Below are 20,445 nucleotides of genomic sequence, written 5' to 3'. Positions count from 1 at the left end.
CACACCCCCCACGAATTTACGCACGCAATAAAAAAGACAATGCTTTCCACAGTGACGTGACATACTGTTCTGCGTCATCATCTTGAGACCGCGCTTCAGCCATTTTAACCCCGCCCCCTAGTCACCGTTGCTGCCGGCTTTCGTTGATAGGACCTGCCGTTATACCTCTGTCATTTTCCGGTAGCATCAGGAGCCCTCCGGACCGCGGTGATCCGGTAATGAGAGGACGCGAGGAAGTTAGAAAGGGACTCCTTTTTTTTCTTTCCCGGAGGTTTCCCTCGCGGCGCGTGATGATGATTTTAGCGTGAGGGGGCTGGGTTACTTGGCTGAGAACCAAAATGGCCGCGATGCTGTGGATAAATGTGGAGTTGACTATTTAGTAAGAGGTGTACATAAGACACGCTTAGGCAATGGAAACTACTGACATTGTTGTGGCGTGGAAGGAGTCACAAGTAATTTGTGGCAGGCATTGTAGAAAGCTATGGTTCGAAGAGTTAGTTCCCGTTGCTTTGCAGATAAAGCAACTGAGCTGCCATGTGAGCGTGGGCAAGTCACTGAGCAGCTCTGTGCGGTTTTCTCACCTGGAAAATTGCAATACTAATGCGCGGGGGCAGAATGGACACGGGAGAGGAGTTTCTCATGGGTGACAGCTCACAACCTTACGTGTAACTTCTTTTCAAGCTGTAGTGAGAAGTGTGTGCACACCAACGGGGGCGGGGGGAGGGTGAAATCTAGGGGAGGGTCTTTGTGTCCTCACCCTCCCAGGACTCCCTTCTCTGGTCGAGTGTCTAAATATCAGCGCCACAGGAGGCCGGTTTGTCCTTCTAATCTCCCTCTCTCATTCTCCACCATTTCCTACCGGGTTGAAGGCTGGAGCCACAGAGATAAGCCGTCTGGGGTTCAGCATCGCTGACTAATAAACAGATTGACAGCCCCACTGCCCAGTCGTCACACTCTCTGACCCTCTTGAAACAACCAGCTGCAGCCTCCTCTTTCCACACTTTTCTTACCTGAGCAGGACTTTACCCAAAATGCACGAGAGTCACTGACCTAAGACGGTTAAATCTACATACATCAAAGAAAATGTAAGAAAACACACATACAGAAACAACTGGGGCTGTGAAGCCTGCAAATAGTATACTAAGGAGTCTTGTAAAGGGTCAAAACTCATTTTCCTATACAGTAGAAAGAGAAGTTCCTGTGCAGCAAGAGTCAGCAAACTATATATACAGCCAGATAGGAAATACTTTGGGCTTTGCAAGCCACATATAATTTCTATGCAGTATTTTTTTGGTGTGTATGCCAGTACAGTCCTGGGGCTTGAACTCAAGGCCTAGCTCTTCTAGTTGTTGTTTGTTTGGTTTTTGCCAGTTCTGGGACTTGAACTCAGGTCCTTGGCTATGTCACTGAGCCTTTCTGTGCACAAGGCTGGCCCTCTACCACGAGCCACAAAACTATTTCCGGATTTTTCTGGATATGTGGTACCAAGGAATCAAACCCAGGACTTAATGTATGTCAGACAAGCACTCTACCACTAGCCCATACTCCTGCCCCACCTTTTTTGTTGTCAGTCCTGGGTCTTGAACTTGGCCTTGGCACTGTCCTTTGACAATTTTGTTCAAGGCTAATGCTCTGCCACTTGAGACACAGTGCCACTTCTGGCTTTTTCTATGTATGTGGTACCAAGGAATGAAACCCAGGGCTTTGTGCGTGCTAGAAAAGCACTCTAACATAGGCTACACTTCTGGCCTTGCTTTTTCAACCACTGAGCCATACTCCTGGCCTTGGGGGGTGTGTGTGTGTGTGTGTGTGTGTTTAATTGGAGGTAAGAGACTTATAGACTTTTATGATTTTTTTTCTTTTATAATTTTTTTTGCCAGTCCTGGACTTGAACTCAGGGCTGTCCTTGCACTTTCCTCAAGGCTAGCACTCTCCCACTTGAGTCACAGCACCCACTTCCAGGTTTTCTATGTATGTGGTCCTGAGGACTCAAACCTGGTTCTTTGTGTATGCTAGGCAAGCACTCTACAGTAGGCCATACTACCAGCCCTTCTCATAGACTTTTCTGCCTGGGCTGGCTTTGAACCATGGTCCTCAGCTCCCAGTCTCTTGAATATTCTCTTTTTTTTCCCCAACCATGAGAATGTGCTGCATTGCCCTAGCTAGCCTTGAACTTCCAAGACTCAAATGATCCTCTGGCATCAGCATCAAAAGTAGATGGAGCCGGGCGTGGTGGATCATGCCTGTAATCCTAGCTATTAAGGAAGCTGAGATCTGAGGATTCTGACTGAAAAATTTGTGAGATTCTTATCTAAAATTAACCACTAGAAAACCGGAAGTGGTGCTGTGGCTCATGGGGTAGGGCAGTATCCTTGAGTTGAAGAGCTCAGGGACAGCACCCAGGCCCAGAGTTCAAGGCCCACGACCTACCAAAAACAAACAAACAAAAATAGATGGGAAGCTGGGTACTGGAGGCTTTTGCCTGCAATCCTAGCTATGCAGGAGGCTGAGACCTGAGCTTCCCAGTTCAAAACCAGCCAGGAACAGTAAAGGCCTTGTGACTCCTATCTTCAATTAACCACCATAATTCAGAAGTAAAGCCATGCTTCAAAGTGATAGATCACTAACCTTGAGCACTAAAACTCAGGAACAGGGCCCAGGCCCTGAGTTCAAATCCCAAGATAAGTATGCATATACACAAAAAGTAGATAAAACTCTAGTGTGGGCCATTGTGCCAGTTGTTTGGGGATGGGAGTGGTATTGGAGTTTGAACTCAGAGCCTTGCACTATTAAGTACTCTACTACTTGAAACCACAGTCCCCCACTTTGTTTTTTTTGTTTTTTTTTTTTGTTTGTTTTTAGCAACCATTAAGAAATGTATAGGGGCCGGGAGTTTTGCCTAGTGGTTAAAGTGCTTGCCTAGCATGCATGAAGACCCGGGTTCGATTCCTCAGTACCACATATAGAAAAAAGCCGGAAGTGGTGCTGAGGCTCAAGTGGTAGAGCTCTACCCTTGAGAAAGTCCAAGGAAAGTGCTCAGGCCCTGAGTTCAAGCCCAGGACTGGCAAAAAATGTATAAAAAGGCCCGGGAGTTTGACTCAGTAGTAGAATCCTTACCTAGCATGCATGAAGCCTTGGGTTTGATTCCTTGGCACCACATACACAGAAAAATCAGGAAGTGGTTTTGTACATCAAGTAATAGAGCACTAGCCTCGAGAAAGTCCACAAACAGAGCCCAAGCCCTTAGTTCAAAGCCCCAGAAATGGCCAAAAAAAAAAAAAGTATAAAAGCCAGGCATAATGGCTCACGCCTATAATCCTACCTGCTCAGGAGGCTGAGATCTGAGGATTGCGGTTCAAAGCTAGCCAGGGCACTAGTCCAGCCCTGGCACAAGTCCAAGAGACTCTTATCTCCAATTAACTGCCAGAAAACCAGAAGTGGCACTGTGGCTCCATGGAAAGGGCAGTAGCCTTGAGCCTTGAGCGCCCAGCCCAAGAGTTCAAGCCCCATGACCAAAAAAAAAAAGGTATAAAAACAGCCACGTGGGGACGGGGAGTTTGGCCTAATGGTAGAATGCTTGCGTAGCATGCAGGAAAACCCAGGTTTGATTCCTCAGTACCACATACATAGAAAAAGCCAGAAGTGTTGCTGTGGCTCAAGTGGTAGAACCCTAGCCTTGAGAAAACCCAAGGACAGTGCTCAAGCCCTGCGTTCAAGCCCCAGAACTGGCAAAAAAGAAAAAAACAAAAACCAGCCAGGTGGGCCTGGAGTTTGACCTAATTGTAGAGTGCTTGCCTTGCACGAATGAAGATCTGGGTTCAATTCCTCAGTACCACATACATAGAAAAAGTCAGAAATGATTCTGTGGCCCAAGTGGCCGAGTGCTAACCTTGAGGAAAAAAGCCCAAGGACAGTCCTCAGGCCTTGAGTTCAAGCCTCATTTCCCATAAACTACTCAAAGGAGTTCAGGGACAGCACCCATGCTTCGAGTTCAAGCCCCAAGATTGGCAAAAAAAAAGGAACAAAAAAAAGAAATAAAAGAAACAAAAAAATAGTGAAAAATAGCCTACAGCTCATAGTCTGACTTTGATTAGAAGACATTAGTTTGTTGATATTTGCTGTTGAATGTCTGTCCTTGGTTTCCTTTATAGAATGAGGATAAGAGTTCTATTTTACCTTGAGAAAGAAATATTTCTTCCTTTTTTGTTTTTGCCAGTCCTGGGGCTTGAGCTCAGGGCCTGAGTACTATCCCTGAGCTTTCTCAAGGCTAGAGCTCTACCACTTGGGCCACAGCACCACTTCCAGCTTTTTCCTGTGTATGTGGTACTGAGGAATAGAACCTGGATCTTTGTGCATGCTAGGCAAGCACTCTACCACTATGCAAAACTCCCATCCCTAGAGGAGGAAACATTTCTTTTTTTTTTTTTTTTGCCAGTCCTGGGCTTGAGCTCAGAGCCTGAGCACTGTCCTTGGACTTTCTCAAGGCTAGAGCTCTACTACTTGAGCCTCAGCACCACTTCCGGCTTTTTTCTATGTATGTGGTACCAAGGAATCGAACCCGGGTCTTCATGCATGCTAGGCAAGCGCTTTAACCACTAGGCCAAACTCCCGGCCCAGGAGGAAACATTTCTTTTGTGGATATATGAAGACAGATTCATAGACAGGAACAGATCACTTCTGCTGTTCCTCTGTTGTATCAAAAAATGTTCCTAATGAAAAATAGTGTTACTTTACTGAATCAAGCAGACGTTTCTGTAAAAGCGAAGCATATAGTTTCTAGAGAGCTTTAGACTATGGGTTCCTGTGCAAGTTCACTATGGGGCTTCTTAGACTGCATTATGATAGCTTCTTATAAAAACTTAGGTGGTCCATTCCTAGGTCACCCCATGTATTTCTGAACAGGTATTGGAGCTGCACAGAGTCATTAAGATCAGCATCTGTATCCAAACTCAGATCAAGGAATTGTATGTCTGATTCCTGTCACTCATAAGCAACTTTAATTTTGCTGCTCTCTTCTTTCATGTTTCCTGGGAGTTCTTACTCTTAATTTGGTAGATGAGGAAAAGAGAAAGAATGACAGATTGCATGAGAAGTTTTTTTATGGACCACATCCCAAAGTGGTATATGTCATTTTTGCCCACACTCTACTTATTAGAACTATTATGCATCCACTTCTAAATGCAATTGAGGGGCCAGGAGTATAGCAGAATATAGCTTAGTATTAGGACACATGCTGAGAATGCTCGCAGCCCTAAGTTCCATCCAGCACTAAAACAATTGTAGGGGCTGGGAATATAGCTGAGGCTCAAGTGGTAGAGCCCGAGCCTTAAGAAAATCCAAGGACAGTGTTCAGGCCCTGAGCTCAAGCCCAGGACTGGCAAAAAAAAAAAGCCAGAAGTGGTGCTATGGCTCAAATGATAGAGAGCTAGCCCAGAGCAAAAGTGCTCAAGGACAGTGCTCAGGCCCTTAGTTCAAGCTCCAGGACCTGCACTGCACACACACACACACACACACACACACACACACACACACAAATGTAAATATGTCTTTTTTTTATTGCTGGTCCTGGGGCTTGAACTCAGGGCCTGGACACTGTCCCTGGACCTCTTTGGGCTCAAGGTTAGTGCTCTACCACTTGAGCCACAGTGTCACTTCTGGCCTTTTTTTTCCAGTCCTGGTGCTTGAACTCAGGGCTTGGGCACTGTTCTTGGACACTTTTTGCTCAAGGCTAGCACTCTGCCCTAGAGCCACAGAGCCACTTCTGGCATTTTCTATGTATGTCGTTCTGAGAAATCAAACCCAGGGCTTCGTGCTTATTATGCAAGCATGCTACCACTAGGCTACACCCCACTTCTGGCGTTTTTTTAGTATTATTGGAGATAAGAGTCTCATAGGGGGTTGGGGATGTTGCTTAGTGGTAGCATTCTTGCCTAGCATGCATGAAGTCTTGGGTTTGATTCTTTAATACCACATAAATGCAAAAAACTGGAAGTGGCAATGTGGCTCAAGTAGTAGATTGCTAGCATTGAGCAAAAGAAGTTCAGGGACAGTGCCTAGGACCTGAGTTCAAGTCCCAGAATTAGCAAAAACAACAAAAGGAGTCTCACTGCGACTTTTCTTCCTGGGCTGGCTGCAAACCGAGATCCTCAGATCTCAACCTCCTGAGTAGCTAGGATTACAGGCATGAGCCACTAGTGCCCCCAGAATATGTCCTTTTTTGTCGATCCTGGGGCTTGAACTCTGGGACTGGGTGCTGTCCCTGAGCTCTTCAGCTCAAGGCTACTGCCCTACCCCTGAAGCCACCATTTCCAGTTTTCTAGTGGTTAATTGGAGATAAGAGTTTCATGGACTAGTGCTGGCTTTGAACCACAATCCTCAGATCTCATCATCCTGAGTAGGTAGGATTACAGGTGTTAGCCACCACACCCAGCAATATGTCCATTTTTATACTGCTAGCATACTGAAGTCATAATATATTTGGGGATATTGGGTAAATATATATTGTTATTAAAATGTGTGTGTGTGTGTCTGTGTGTGTGTGTGTGTGTGTGTCTGTGTGTGTGTGTGTGTGTGTCTGTGTCTTGGGGCTTGAACTAGGCCTGGACACTGTCCTTTAGCTTTTTCACTTAGGGCCAGCACTCTACCACTCAAGCCACAGATCTTCTTATGGATTTTTAGTGTTTAATTGGCAATAAGAATCTCATAGACTCTCATAGACTTGCCTCAAGTGGTAGAGCTCTAGCCTTGAGAAGAAAAAGCCCACGGACAGTACTTAGGGAAAAAAAAAAGAATATCACAGACTTTCTTGCCTGGGCTGGCTTCGAATAGTTAATTTTCATATCTTAACCTACTGAGAGACCACAAGTGTAAGATATCTGTGCCTGGCTTTTGTGTTTCTCTCTCTCTCTCTCTCTCTCTCTCTCTCTCTCTCTCTCTCTCTCTCTCTCTCTCTATATATATATATATATATATATTGTAATTAATAGAAGGGTTACATGATATTTGCCAGATAAATGGTGCGTTAATTCCCATATATTGATACCCTTTCACATGTCTTAGTCCCCATTTCCCTTCCCCCCTCCCCCACCCCTCATCTTGTTTTCCCTGTTCCCTATCCAATTTCAGATAACCTAATACAAACATATACGATATATCAGGTAACAAAGTGAGATAGTGTAACAATATGAGATAACCAAGGGACAGTAGAAGTGATGAGAGATAACATAGTACCTTAAGAACAACAATCATTAATTATATGGCTTATGTTTACATCATATTTTACATGGCAAGTTTAACAAACAATTGTTCAAGGAGGGAATCTCTAATTACATTCTCTGGGTCTTAGTCTTTAGAACTTAATCAAAATTAGGCTAACGGTTTGTCTGTCATAGAAACATATCAATTTATGAAATAAAACATTATGTTTATAGAGTCATAGGTTTTTTTGTCTATATAGTTATGTTTATATTTCCATTACCATGTCCATAGCTTTGGGTATGCAGTTATTGAGTCCTTGCTCTTGTACTCTTTGGATTTAATAGCCGCATATTAAGGAAACCATGCGCCTTTTGTTCCTTAGGTCTTGACTTCTCTCACTCAGCATGATTCGCTCTAGATTCATCCACTTCCCTGCGAATGCCATTATTTTATCTTGACTGTTGGCTATGTAGAATTCCATTGTGTATATATACCACATTTTCTGTATCCATTCATCTGCAGTAGGGCATCTGGGTTGTTTCCATCACCTGGCTATTGTGAATAGTGCAGAGATGAACATAGCTGAGCAGGTGTCCTTATCATATCTTGGGTTATGGTGTTCAGGATAGATGCCCAGAAGTGGTATGGCGGGATCATAGGGAAGGTCTATTTTCAGTTCTTTAAGGAACCCTCCACACTGCTTTCCACAGTGGCTGAACTAGTTTACAGTCCCACCAGCAGTGCAGTAGGGTTCCTTTTTCTCCACAACCCCGCCAGCAACTGTCATTGTCTGAGTTCATATCTTGGCCATTCTTGTTGGGGTAAGGTGGTATCTTAGGGTTGTTTTTATTTGCATTTCCTTTATGACCATAGATGATGAGCATTTTCTCATATGTTTTTCTGCCATTTTAATCTCTTCTTCTGATAAGTCTCTCTTTAGTTCCCTTGCCCATTTAGTGAATGGTTTATTGGGTTTTCGGGGGATTAGTTTCTTGAGTTCCCTGTAGATACTGGATATTAAGTATTTGTCAGATATATGGTTGGTGAATATCTTTTCCCAGTTGGTTGGCTGTCTCTCTACTTTTGCAACTATGTTTTTATCTGTACAGAAACTTTTTATTTTTATGTAGTCCCATTTATCGAGTCTCTCTCCAATCTGTTGTGACCCTGGGATTCTGTTCAGGAATCTGTTGCCTGTGCCTATGAGTTCCAGTGTCTCTCCTACATTATCATGTATTGTGTTTCTCTTTTTAATGTGGTTACATGAAAGTTTTCAATTACCCATGTCATTCATTTTTTTTTCTCCATCAAAACCTGTTAGATGTTTTTTTTAATTAAATTTTTTTATTGTAATTAGTAAAATGGTTGCATGATATTTTCCAGATAGAAGGTGCATTAATTCACATTCATTGATACCCTTTCACATGTCTTGGTACCCATTTCCCTCCCCCCCCCACACCCCCATCCATGTCATTCATAATACTGTTTTTCTTTTGCAGGTGGAACTAGTAGCACACCCTATGCCACTGTGATACATGTCTGCCCTGGGATAAAGATTCTTTTAGAGAATACAGGTAGGGATTCCTTAAGTTAATGTTTCCTGTTTGGGGTAAAGAGAATGTTAGAAAATAGAAGAGTTGGAGACATTGTTAGGAGAGAAAGAAGGATATAAAGGTACCTTTTCCAGTAGAGATCAAGGTTAAATGTTTCTTTCAAAGCTCTGAGAGTAGGCTTCTTATTTCTTTATTTTTTTGTCAGTTTTGGGCTTGAATTCAGAGCCTGGGTACTGTTCTTGAGCTTTCTCAAGGCTTGTGCTCTACCACTTGAGCCACAACACCACTTCCAGCTATTTCTGTGTATGTGGTATGGAGCAATCGAACTTGGGGCTTCGTGAATGCTAGGCAGGCACTCTACCACTAGACAACACTCCCAGCCCTCTTTTTTTTGCCAGTCCTGGGGCTTGAACTCAGGGCCTGGGCACTGGCCTTGGGCTTTGAAAATAAGTTTCTGTAGACAGGCCAGAGAATCACAACACATTCCGGCCAGGTATTTTTGTATAGGATCATAGCTGGGTCCCTGGAGGCAGATGGATTAGGTGATCTCATTGTGGATTAGGGCAGAGGTCAGTGGTTCTTTTTCTTTTTCTCCTTTTGGTCAGTTGTGGGGTTTGAAGTCAGGGCCTGGGTGCTTTCCCTAAGCTCTTTTGTTAAAAGCTAGCACTCTACCACTTTGAGCCACAGCTCCACCTCTAGTTTTCTGGTAGTTGGTTGGAGATAAGAGAATCATGGACTTTCCTGCCTTCCTGGACTGGCTTTGAAACACAATCCTTAGATCTCAGCCTCCTGAATAGCTAGGATTATAGGTGTAAGCCACTAGCATCTGCCCAAGGGCAGTGTTTCCTATACACTTGTATAAGAACACCAGACAGAGCCTGAGATCTGAGGATTGTGGTTCAAAGCCAGCCCAGGCATGAAAGTTTGTAACTCTTTTTGGGGGCCTGAGCACTGTCCTTGGGATTTCTCAAGGCTAGAGCTCTACCATTTGAGCCACAGCACCACTTCTGCCTTTTTCTGTGTATGTGGTACCAAGGAATCCAAACCGGGTCTTCGTGCGTGCTGAGCAAACACTGCCACTAGGCCAAACTCGCAGCCTGTGAGACTCTTATCTCAGATTAACCACCAGAAAACTGGAAGTGGTGCTATGGCTCAAAGTGGTAGAGTGCTAGCCTTGAGCTAAAGAGCTCTGGGACAGCAGTCAGGCCCAGAGTTAAAGCCCTGTGACTGACCAAAAAAAAGAAAGAAAGAAAGAAAAGAAAAGAAACTACTCAAGAGCACACAGCAGCACACAGCAGCACACAGCAGTATACAGCAGTACACAGCAGTATACACCAGTCCCAAGGATGTGTTCCTTGCTGCCTTGTTTCAACAGGGTTTGGATAGAACAGACCTTGGGACTCGTCTTTCCTATCACCAATTACCTTCAAATCTCTCAGTCACAACCTCTGACCCTTATCTTCATGCCCATCTCCTGCTTCCAGGACCAACCAACGACTAGCCATGACCTCCCAGATTCGAGAGAATTATTCCACCGAGGTGGAGGCTGCTGTCAACCACCTGATCAACCTGCATTTGCGGGCCTCCTACATCTACCTCTCTCTGGGCTACTATTTCGATCGCGACGATGTGGCTCTGGGTGGCATGGGCCACTTCTTCCGCGAGCTGGCGGAAGAGAAGCGCGAGTGTGCCCACCGCCTCCTGAAGATGCAGAACCAGCGTGGCGGCCGCGCGCTGTTCCAGGATGTGAAGAAGCCCTCTCGAGATGAATGGGGTAAAACCGCGGAAGCCATGGAAGTCGCCTTGGCCTTGGAGAAGAACTTGAACCAAGCCATTCTGGATCTTCATGCCTTGGGTTTTGCCCGCAGAGACCCCCATCTCTGTGACTTCCTGGAGAACCATTTCCTGGATGAAGAGGTGAAGCTTATCAAGAAGATGGGCGACCATCTGACCAACCTCCGCAGGCTGGCAGCCCCTGAGACCGGGCTGGGCGATTATCTCTTCGAGCGTCTCACTCTCGAGCACGACTAGAAGATCCCACAGTCCCCAGCCTTTGCTGGACACAGCAGCTTCCTAACTAGCTACCTGGAAGCCCTTCTCAAACCTTGTACCAAATAAAGTTTTCTTGCAGCAAAAAAAAAATTTTAGACAGTTATTCATAGAAATTCAGATTATGGGGTTTTGTTTAGTTTTTAGGAATAAGGTCTCCATGTCTTTCCAAGTCTGGCTGTAAACTTCTACTCCTTCCTGCCTCAGCCTTCTGTGTATCTGGGATATAGGCTATGGATGTAGGATAGTGCAGAAAGCTTACTGAGTATAAGCAAAGCTATGACTTTCTTCAACATAAGAAAGGAAGGGAGAGAAAGCAAAGGAAGTAAGGGTGGAAGAGAGGAAGGGAGGGAGGGAGGGAGGGAGGGAGGAAGGAAGGAAGGAAGGAAGGAAGGAAGGAAGGAAGGAAGGAAGGAAGGAAGGAAGAAAGAGCTGGAGCCAGAACAAGATGTTGGTTTCTCATGCCTATAGCCCTAGGTACTGGAGAAGCTGAGAGTGGACAATTGCCCAGGCAAGAAAATTCATGAGTCTCATCTCCAATTAACTACCAAAAAGCCTAAAATGGGCTGGGTGTGGTGGCTCATGCCTATAATCCTAGCTACTCAGGAGGCTGAGATCTGAGGATCAAGGTTCAAAGCCAGTGGCACAAGAGGACCTTATCTGAGACTCTTATCTCCAATTAACCTCTAGACAAGGGGAAGTGGGGCTTGGCTCAAGGGTAGAGTGGTAGCCTGTTGCTGAAGAGATCAGGGACAGTGCCCAGGCTGAGTTCAAGCCCATTGACCCCCCACATACCCACACACACAAAGCCTGAAATGGCTTGGAGCCAGTAACTCATGCCTGTAAGCCTAGCTACTCAGGAGGCTGAGATCTGAGGATTGCAGTTTGAAGCTAGCCTGGGCAAGAAAGTCCATGAGACTCTTGTTTCCAATTAATCACAGAAAAAGATGGGAATGGCTCTGTGGCTCAAGTGGTAGAACACTAGCCTTGAGCAAAAGATCCCAGGGACAACTCCCAGACCCAGAGTTCAAGCTCTAGAACTGATTTTAAAAAAAAGGCCAGGAGGAATTTGGACTAGTAGTAGATTGCTTGCCTGGCATGCATGAAGACCTTGGTTCCATTCCTCAGTACCATATATATAGAAAAAGCCAGAAATGGTGCTGTGGCTCAAGTGGTAGTGCCCAGGCCCTGAGTTCAAGCCTCAGGAGCGGCAAAAAAGGGGGGCAAAAAATAAAAGGCCAGAAATGCTGTGGCTAAAAGTGGTAGACCCCTCACCTTTGAGCACAAGCCTAGAGCACAAAAATTCAACAGTGTCCAGACCCCGAGTTCAAGCCTCAGGACTGGCAGACAAAATACACAAACACTTAGCTGGGCACGGTGGCTCATGACTGTAATCCTAGCTACGCAGGAGGCTGAGATCTGAGGACTAAGGTTTAAAGCTAGCTTAGGCAATACAAAGCTGTGTATTACTCACTAGAAAACGGGAAGTGTGGCTGTGGCTCAAGGGTAGGGCTGAAGCCTTGAGCTGAAGAGCTCAGGGACAGAGCCCAGGCCAGAGTTCAAGCTCCATGATCCTCCCAAAAATACATACACACTGGCTGCTGGTAGCTCACACCTACAATCCTATCAGGAGGCTGAGATCTGAGGATAGCATTTTGAAGCTGGTGGCAGGTAAGTCTATGAGACTTATCTCTAACTACTAGAAAACTGGCACAATGGCTCAAAGTGGCAGAGCACTACCTTTGAGTGAAAATCCTCAGGAACAGCACCTAAGCTCCGAGTTCAAGACATACAACTGACCACAGAGGGGCAGGGCTGGGCACCAGTGGTTCACACTTGAAATCCTTTCTACTTAGGAGACTGAGATTTAAAGATCATGGATTGTAATCATCCTTGTTTTCATACTGGTTTATTCTTCGGATTCCTCTAGAGAGGCAAATGGAAGATTCTTGTTGAGTATAAGGCAGAGGTTTCCGTAGCAACTCAGAAACTCAGAATATAGACTTCTGCTAGGATTCACAGAGGAAACCCCCCTTTTTGCCAGTCCTGGGCTTGAGCTCAGGGCCTGAGCACTGTCGTTGGACTTTCTCAAGGCTAGAGAGCTACCACTTGAGCCTCAGTACCACTTCTGACTTTTTCTATGTATTTGGTACCAAGGAATCGAACCAGGGTCTTTGTGCATGCTAGGCAAGCACTCTATTACTAGGCCAAACTCCCTGCTGGAAAGCCCTTTTTAGAATTAGGGCTATGATTTCCTTCGGAGGTTCAGGTTCATGTTTCTTCTACTGGTTGGGTCAGTGGTCCTGCATAGGGTGAAGGCAAGCTTTGCAGGAAAAAGCTAGGCAAGAACTGTAGTAGAGCATCCTATCAGGGCTTTACTGCTCAGGACCAGAAGTGTTTCTAGAGAGCAAAAGTAGGAGATGCTAGAAAGGATCAGATTAGAGATTCCTGAAAATGAGTAGAAGATTATGAAAATGAAGACCGGAAGGTTGTATCCTACAGAGTGATGTCAGATCTTCCGGTACAGTTGTCCAGCTAATTGTCCTTTTTTTTTAATGTCTGTTTGCCATTTCTGGGGCTTGAACTTAGGGCCTGGGTGCTAAGCCTCTTTGTGCTCAAGACTAGCCCTCTACCACTTGAGCCACATTGAAACCTCCAGCTTTTTCAGAGTAGTTTTTTTTTTTTTTGAAGTGTTTCATGGACTTTTCTGCCCGGGCAGGCTTCAAACCATGATCCTCAGATTTCAGCCTCCTGAATAGCTAGGATTGCAAGCAGGAGTCACCAGTGCCCGGTAAGAATGTTTTTAATACAACTTCCAAACTGAGGTTTGTGTTGCGAGTTGAATCTTGGGATCTTGCAGATGCTACAGGGTAATATGTGAGATCTAGGACTGTTTTTTTTTTTTTTTCAAATCCAGTCCTGGGCTTGAACTCAGGGCCTGAGCACTGTCCTTGGTCTTTCTTCAAAGCTAGAGCTCTACCACTTGAGCCTCAGCACCACTTCTGGCTTTTTTTCTACGTATGTGGTACTGAAGAATCGAACCTGGGTCTTCATGCATGCTAGGCAAGCACTCTACCACTAGGCCAAATTCCCGGCCCCATGAGATCTGGGACAGTTGTGCCATGCAGTGTCAGGTATAATTGTCAGCAATGAAAGTAAGGGCTTTTACATATATCAATGTGTTCCTGAAGAGTTTGGGATTAGGTGTTTTTTTTTTTTCATGTGAAAAACACTAGGTCTGTTGCTCAGATTGTGAGTGGTCTATTGTGAGTGAGATATATCTAAAATGTTTCCTGGAGAGTAAGGCTTCAGTCCTGCAATCCAGGCAGGACTCTAAGGGAGATGAGGGCTGGTAACCAGGATAAGCATCCCTGTTGAGGACTGCAGGGGTTTCCAGAGATTCCTAACTAGACTACAGTAGACATTCTGTGCTAGGGAGGACTTGGGTCCCGTGTTCCTGCCCAGGATCAGCATGCGTTCCTGCCAATAATTATAGGAAGGGGTCTTAAAGATTTTAAGAGCTCAGAACTAGCCTCTGACACCAGGTCAGAACAGATATTCCTATAGGGGTAGAGTGGGGAACCTTTTCTTTCTGCTAAGGGCCATTTGGAGATATATAACATCATTTGAAGGCTATATAAAATGATCAAGGCTGGGAGTGTGGCCTGGTGTGCCTAGCATGCATGAAGGCCTGGGTACCACATACACGAGAAGAATCTGGAAGTGGTTCTGAGGCTCAAGTGATAGAGCGCTAGTCTTGAACAAAAGAAGCTCAGGGACAGTGCCCATGCCCTGAGTTCAAGCTCCAGGACTGGCACATAAAATACAATGATCGATACAGGTGGATGGCCATAGGCAGCCAAGGAGAAACAGAAAAGAAGGATATACATTTGTCCCATCATGTACCAAATGATTTCATGGGCTCGATGTTCCCAACGTCTGCTGTAGAGGTTGGATTGGGTTCCTGAGCAAGGCCCGACCATATGCCAGCATAGCAATGATCTGAATGGAGTGGCTATTCACATGAGGAAGGCCTAGTGCGAGGCATGAAGCTCAGCTTCTTTGGAAGCCAGGCAGGAAGCTTTCGCAGGGTCTAGACTATTCTGGCCAATCCTTGCAAGGAGTGTAAGCTGCTGTGATGGTGCAGTGGGCTACTTAGTGGCATTGATATGGCAAGTAGCTATTGGAGCATCATCCAATGTACATTATGTTTACTGGAGGGGTACCCTCCTTAAACTTACGTGGTTACATTAAGGTATTTAGTCACACCGGACAGCTCACATTATTCACCACTCAAGAGACAATGTGTCACGGAACATGCCACATGGAAAACACACACACACACACACACACACACACACACACACACACACACACACACAGACTGGCAGTGATGTGGCCATTGGCAGATCCAGAAAGACCTTTCTGGTACACACTGTCATAGTTACCTTCTTCTGCTTCCACACAGTGGCCTACTCAGTTGTTGCTCAATGTTCCAAAGATATTTATCTGTCAGAGTCTATGCTCAGCGCATGTGCAGTCACACTGTCTCAAAGATCACTCTGAGTCATGCACAACCGCATGACTGCCACCCCACACACTTCCTTATCACTCACGACTACGCACATACTTGCACCTACTGTCATGCCTTCACCCATGGCATCACACAGAGCCTCCCCACACCCAGTTAGCTGCCAGTCATATGCCATCTCCTCAGAACATCCAGAATTTCTAAGATGGTCTCCACAGAGCCCCACATGTTCTGCTTGTTACCTTTGTACATCATCACTTTAAGACATAGTGTATCACATGTGTCACCTCACCCATTCTCACCCGGTTATACCATTGCTGCTGGATACTGGCCCCAGAGAGTGACAGGCACGGCTACATTTCCCACATGACACTGGTGTTTAGGCAGCCAAACATAGACTCACACCTGCAATTTCAGATCTTTTGGTGTTTTTTTTTTTAATTTTATTTTTATTTGAAAGAACAGGCAAGGGGGAAATCTGGGATCTAGGCATTGGGCTGTAAAGTTTTGCTGGCTAGAAGGGAAGCCAGGTGTAGTTGGTTGTACATGCTCGTGATCCCAGTCAGGCCCTTAGGAATTGAGGGAGGGGGGGGGTCTAGAGTTCTAGATCAGCCTGGGCTATATGTAAGACTTTAAACCTCCCTGCTAAAAAAAAAGAAAGAAAGGAAAAAAAAAGGAAAAAAAGGAAAAAAAAGACTCAGGCAGGCATGGTATAATCCCAGCACTCAGAAAGAGGAGGCAGAAGGATCCGAATTCAAGGTCAGTGATTACACATTAAGGCTTTGTCTCAAGAAAATGCAGAGGAGATACCATCCTGCCCAAAGGCCATGCTGCATGCTCTCAAGAGCTGAGTGGAGCCACCACGGTGGTGCTGGTGGTGGGAGTCACAGGGCCTGTGGGAAAGGAGCCTGTGGGTGGGCCCAGGAGGGGTCCAGGGAAAGGCATGAGGTGGCTAACAGGCCCAGACAGCACCACAGGCCCTAGACCTTGATAGAGGTGAGAAGTACCTGGGGTACCCAGTGTCAAGCCTGAGGCTACCTCCCCACAATTTCCACTGTTGCTGCTGCTGCCAGCCACCACCATGAAGCCACCAGCTGATCCTTCCACTGCTCCTCCTCCTCCTCCTCCCCCCAGACTTGATCCCCGCTTCTTTTTCCCCTTTCCAGATGCCTTGCGGTTCCGAGTCTGAATGCCATCCTTCCGCATGGTCAATGGACGATTCACCTGCAGAAAGGGAAGCCACAGGGGTGCCCAGCTCCAACTTTGTGTCTGTATGCCTGGTCAGGTACACCTCCAGCTCCCTTGGTTAGGAACAGGAAATTAGCTCAAGGATGAGAGGAGCACAGCCCAGGGCGAACACAGATCCTGTCTTAAGCAATCTAGGGTTGTGAGGCCCCAAGATTAGGGTCCAGGTCGACAGGAGGTACCCGAGACCGAGGGCATGGGAGAGAAAGGGATGGAGGGAGGGAAGAAAAGTGAAGGAGGAAAGAATGGAGAAGGAAGGAGAAAGCTAACTGAAGAGAGAAAAAGAAAAGAGGGAGGAGGGAGGGGAAAAGGAAAAAAAGGGGAGTTAAAGGCAAGGAAGGAAAGGTGGGTGGAAGACAGAAGAAAGAAGATTCAGGATATAATAGGATGAATGCGGAAAGAAAGCAGATGGAGGATGGGTTTCAAGGGACAGTGCGTTACCTGGTGTAGCTTATAGTAGAGGCCACAGGCATTGCACACAGGGTCTCCACTGGCATTTCTCCGCCACAGTGTTGTCGTGGTTGTCTGGCAGTTGGTACACTGAGTACCTGCCCGTTTGCTAACAATCTGAGGAACAAAAGGAGGTAAGCACGGTGTCCAGTAGAGATGAGTAAGTATAAGGGTCAGGGTTTGCAGGTTTCCTGTGAGAAGGACTCCAGGGGAAGGGGTGAGAGTCAGGTTTCCTGTTCAGGACATTTACTTTTTCTGTATTTTATGAGAGTCTCCACCAGTACCTCTCAATTGAATGACAGAGCTCTTGTCTAGCATTCATAAGCGCGCACGAGACCCTGAGCTTCATGTCCAGGGCCACAAAACAAAATCCTTATGCTCAGGACCATTAATGCTCAGCACTGCAACTCAATTAAATCAGTACCGTGTGTGTGTGTGTCTGTGTGTGTGTGTGTGTGTTGGTACTAGAGCTTGAACTCTGGGCCTGAGCACTGTCCTTAAGTGTTTTTTATTTTTATTTTTTGTTCAAAGCTTGAGCCACAATGCCACTCCTGGCATTTTGTAATTAAATAGAGTCTCATGGACTTTTCCTGCCCAGGGTTGGCTTCAAACTGTGATCCTCAGAGCTCAGCCTCCTGAGTCACTAGGATTACAGGCAGGAGTCACCGGCCCCCAGCTTCAATCAGCACCTTCGAGGAAGGGGCGGAGAGTGATTGCAGTGGGAAGTCAGAGATGAAAATCCCCGTGTTCAGGGCAAGGGTCAGTCTCTGTACAGTGTGTGGACTGGATTTCTTTTTCAAACCTCTGAGGGTTAGGTAAAGTATGCCAGTCCCAGAATAGAGCCGGCTTTTTGCATGGGGATAGAATAGAGAGGATGGGGACACACATGGAATGAGGATGAAGACAAAGATTTCCATGCAGTAGGGTGCTACCAGCCTATGCACAGTGGCAGGCAATAGTTAAGACAGTGGGTTCCTATGTGATGGGAGAATGTAGGTTCTGGTCCCTACAAGATCAGGGCTCCTATACAATTGAGGCAGACCCACAGCCTTACCAGACGTTTCTTGGGCCGAATGAGGGGCCTGTTCTGCCCATTCATCTTGTGGTAGAGGCCGCAGGCATTGCACAGGTAGTGGCCTGTCCTGTCCCGCCGCCACAGTGGAGTAGCTGTTGCTCCACAGTTGACACACTCCCTGGCCTCTGGCGGGGGGGAGGGGGGTGAACAGAAAATAGAAAGCCAGGCTCAGTCTTAACTTTGCCTTGGTGCTACCCACCCCAATTCAACTCCCACCCCCAGTCCTTTCAATGGAGACCCTTACCACAAGAGGGCAGGGGCAGGCTTCCATGAAACTTGGGAGAGGAATAGGCCACTGAATTCAGGGGGCTTCCAGTGGGAGAAAAGAAGGGACTAGAAAATTCAGGACTCCCGTAAGCACTGCTGGAGACAGGCAGTGATGAAGGTAGCGCTGTCCCCAGGGTCAAAAGGTCTGGACTCAGCCTCTCGGTCTTCAAAGTTTCCAGGAAAGTGGTACTGCTGTTCTTCCCATCTGAGTCATCCAAGGCCTGGGGAGGGGCGTCCTCGCGGCTGGGACACACAGTTGAGGCAGGGTAGAGCCCTGTCTTGCCATAGGCCCAGCCAGCATAGGGTGAAGCCCCAGGCATTCCTTCCATACAGTTGAGCAATGGGTACACCTGAAAAACTGTTGGGGATAGGGAGGAGTGGGGTAGGGAGATCAATCGAATGCCAGCCCAATCTTTAGGACCCTATGGTGTGCATTGGCCTAACATGGTGGTTAGGTTTCTAAACTTTCCACAAGTAACCAGAACAGCGGCAGCCCACAGTACCCTCTAAACGGTTCCTATTTGTTTTGTTTTGTTTTTCCATAATCACGGGATTTGAACTCAGGGCCTGGTGCCTCATGGCCTAGGGCTCTCTACCACTTGAATCACACACACTCACACCCCTTCTGCTAATCATTTGTATTAGGCTTTGAGAATAATGGGAATCTGTAGCCCACAGATAATTGGCAATGAGGACAGCTACCACACACTTCCGACCACGCTTTTCGACACGTGTCCGACAGCATGGCGGACGGAGGAGTTATTGGCATTCCAAAGTCTAGACTAAAGTAGGAGAGGGGTCAGTACATTCATCTTCAGAATCCAGGCATCCCCGAGAGGGGTCAGTACATTCATCTTCAGAATCCAGACATCCCCGAGTGACCTCTTCTAACCCAGCTAAGGATCACCGTGACAATCTCACCACACCGAACCCATGCCAAAGCAACCACCCGATGCAGTTACCTGGGGAGTGTCTGTAGGCCTCGGTGTCCCTGTAGTAGGCCAGTGTGGTGGCTGCAGCCGTGGCTGTGCTCGGAGCAGAAGAAGAAGCTGCTGATTCCAAGCCCTCAGGCCCAGAGGAGAAAAAGCCTCCTGACTCTGGTGGTGAGGATACCAGAGCAGGATCCACAAACTGGGCCAGGGGTTCTGAGGTCCCCAGGGCCCCTAGGCCAGGGAACTCCATGGACACTGATGTTTAACCTGTGAAGGCAGGAAGGGCTCTCAGACTCACAAGTTCTCCTCCTCCCCTCCCGTCTTTATGTCTGCTCCTCTTCCTCCTAATACTCCTCCTCCCAGCCTATCTCCTTGTCTCCATATTCCTCCTTCCCATTTGCCAAATGCCCTCCTCTTCCCATCCTCCTTTTTTTTTTTTTTTGTTTTTTTTTGTCGGTCATGGGGCTTGACCTCAGGGCCTGGGCGCTGTCCCTGAGCTTTTTCACTTAAGGCTAGAGCTCTACCCCCTTTGAGCCACAGCGCCACTTCTGGTTTTCTGGTGGTTAAATGGAAATAAGTCTCACAAAATTTCGTGCCCGGGCTGGCTTCAAACCACAATCCTCAGATCTCAGCCTCCTGAATATCTAGGATTATAGGCATGAGCCCCTGGTGCCCAGCTCTGTCCTTCCTTTTTCTATTTCCTTCTCTCATTTCCTGTGTCATCTTTCATCCTCTCCTCTTCTTGCTTCACTAGTATTTCCATTTTCCCCTTTATTGTCATCTGCTTACCATCCCCCCTTTTATTTTTTTCTCCTTTTCTCGTCCCCATTTCTCTTACCTTCCTTCCTTTCTCCTTCTTTCCCTGTGTTCTCATTTCCCCTTCTTTCTGTCCATTCCATCCTCATTCTCTTCTCCCTCTTCCTTTCTCCATTCCATCTTCTTTCCTCTCCTTCTCTACATTTTCATGTCCTTTACCTCTCTTTCCCTTGTTTATCTCCTCTCCACTCCTTTTCTCCTTTTCCCCTCACCTCCTGCCTCTTCCCTTTCTTTCCTTTCCTCTGTTTTTCCTTCATTCTATCTTCCTCCTTTACCTTTCTCTCCCTCATTTTTGCCAGTTCCTCCCTTCTTCCTCCATTTCCTTATTCT

The 20,445-nt window shown here is 46.5% G+C and overlaps 1 protein-coding gene and 1 pseudogene across 2 annotated transcripts; one reads left to right on the top strand and one right to left on the bottom strand.

The window, feature by feature from the left end:
• The first annotated feature begins 105 nt into the window (after positions 1-105).
• LOC150040714 (ferritin light chain pseudogene) lies at positions 106-10,892 on the top strand (annotated as a pseudogene). The gene is made up of 3 exons (XR_016533738.1): positions 106-215; positions 8,697-8,771; positions 10,235-10,892. The product of XR_016533738.1 is annotated as a ferritin light chain pseudogene (transcript).
• A 5,278-nt stretch (positions 10,893-16,170) lies between these two features.
• Positions 16,171-20,245, bottom strand: Gata1 (GATA binding protein 1). Its single transcript, XM_090326114.1, has 6 exons — positions 20,138-20,245; positions 19,330-19,566; positions 18,345-18,725; positions 18,080-18,225; positions 17,017-17,142; positions 16,171-16,554 (listed from the first exon to the last, which is right to left on the bottom strand). Exons 2-6 carry the CDS (start codon positions 19,547-19,549, stop codon positions 16,171-16,173), a joined length of 1,257 nt encoding a protein of 418 aa, XP_090182240.1. The 5' UTR covers positions 19,550-19,566; positions 20,138-20,245.
• Positions 20,246-20,445: the final 200 nt, after the last annotated feature.

The sequence above is a fragment of the Megascapheus bottae genome, chromosome X (assembly GCF_031878675.1).
Source record: "Megascapheus bottae isolate mThoBot1 chromosome X, mThoBot2.hap1, whole genome shotgun sequence".
Lineage (NCBI taxonomy): Eukaryota > Metazoa > Chordata > Mammalia > Rodentia > Geomyidae > Megascapheus > Megascapheus bottae.
The sequence above is the reverse complement of the archived record's forward strand: the minus strand, read 5'-3'. Positions and strand labels throughout refer to the sequence as shown.

Excerpts from the sequence above, each read along its gene's own strand:
- Gata1 (XM_090326114.1), bottom strand. The coding sequence starts at position 19,549 with ATGGAGTTCCCTGGCCTAGGGGCCCTGGGGACCTCAGAACCCCTGGCC. Across the intron at positions 17,143-18,079 it reads TTCGGCCCAAGAAACGTCTG|ATTGTTAGCAAACGGGCAGG; the intron begins GTAAGGCTGTGG and ends TTTGTTCCTCAG. Across the intron at positions 16,555-17,016 it reads TCTACTATAAGCTACACCAG|GTGAATCGTCCATTGACCAT; the intron begins GTAACGCACTGT and ends CCCTTTCTGCAG.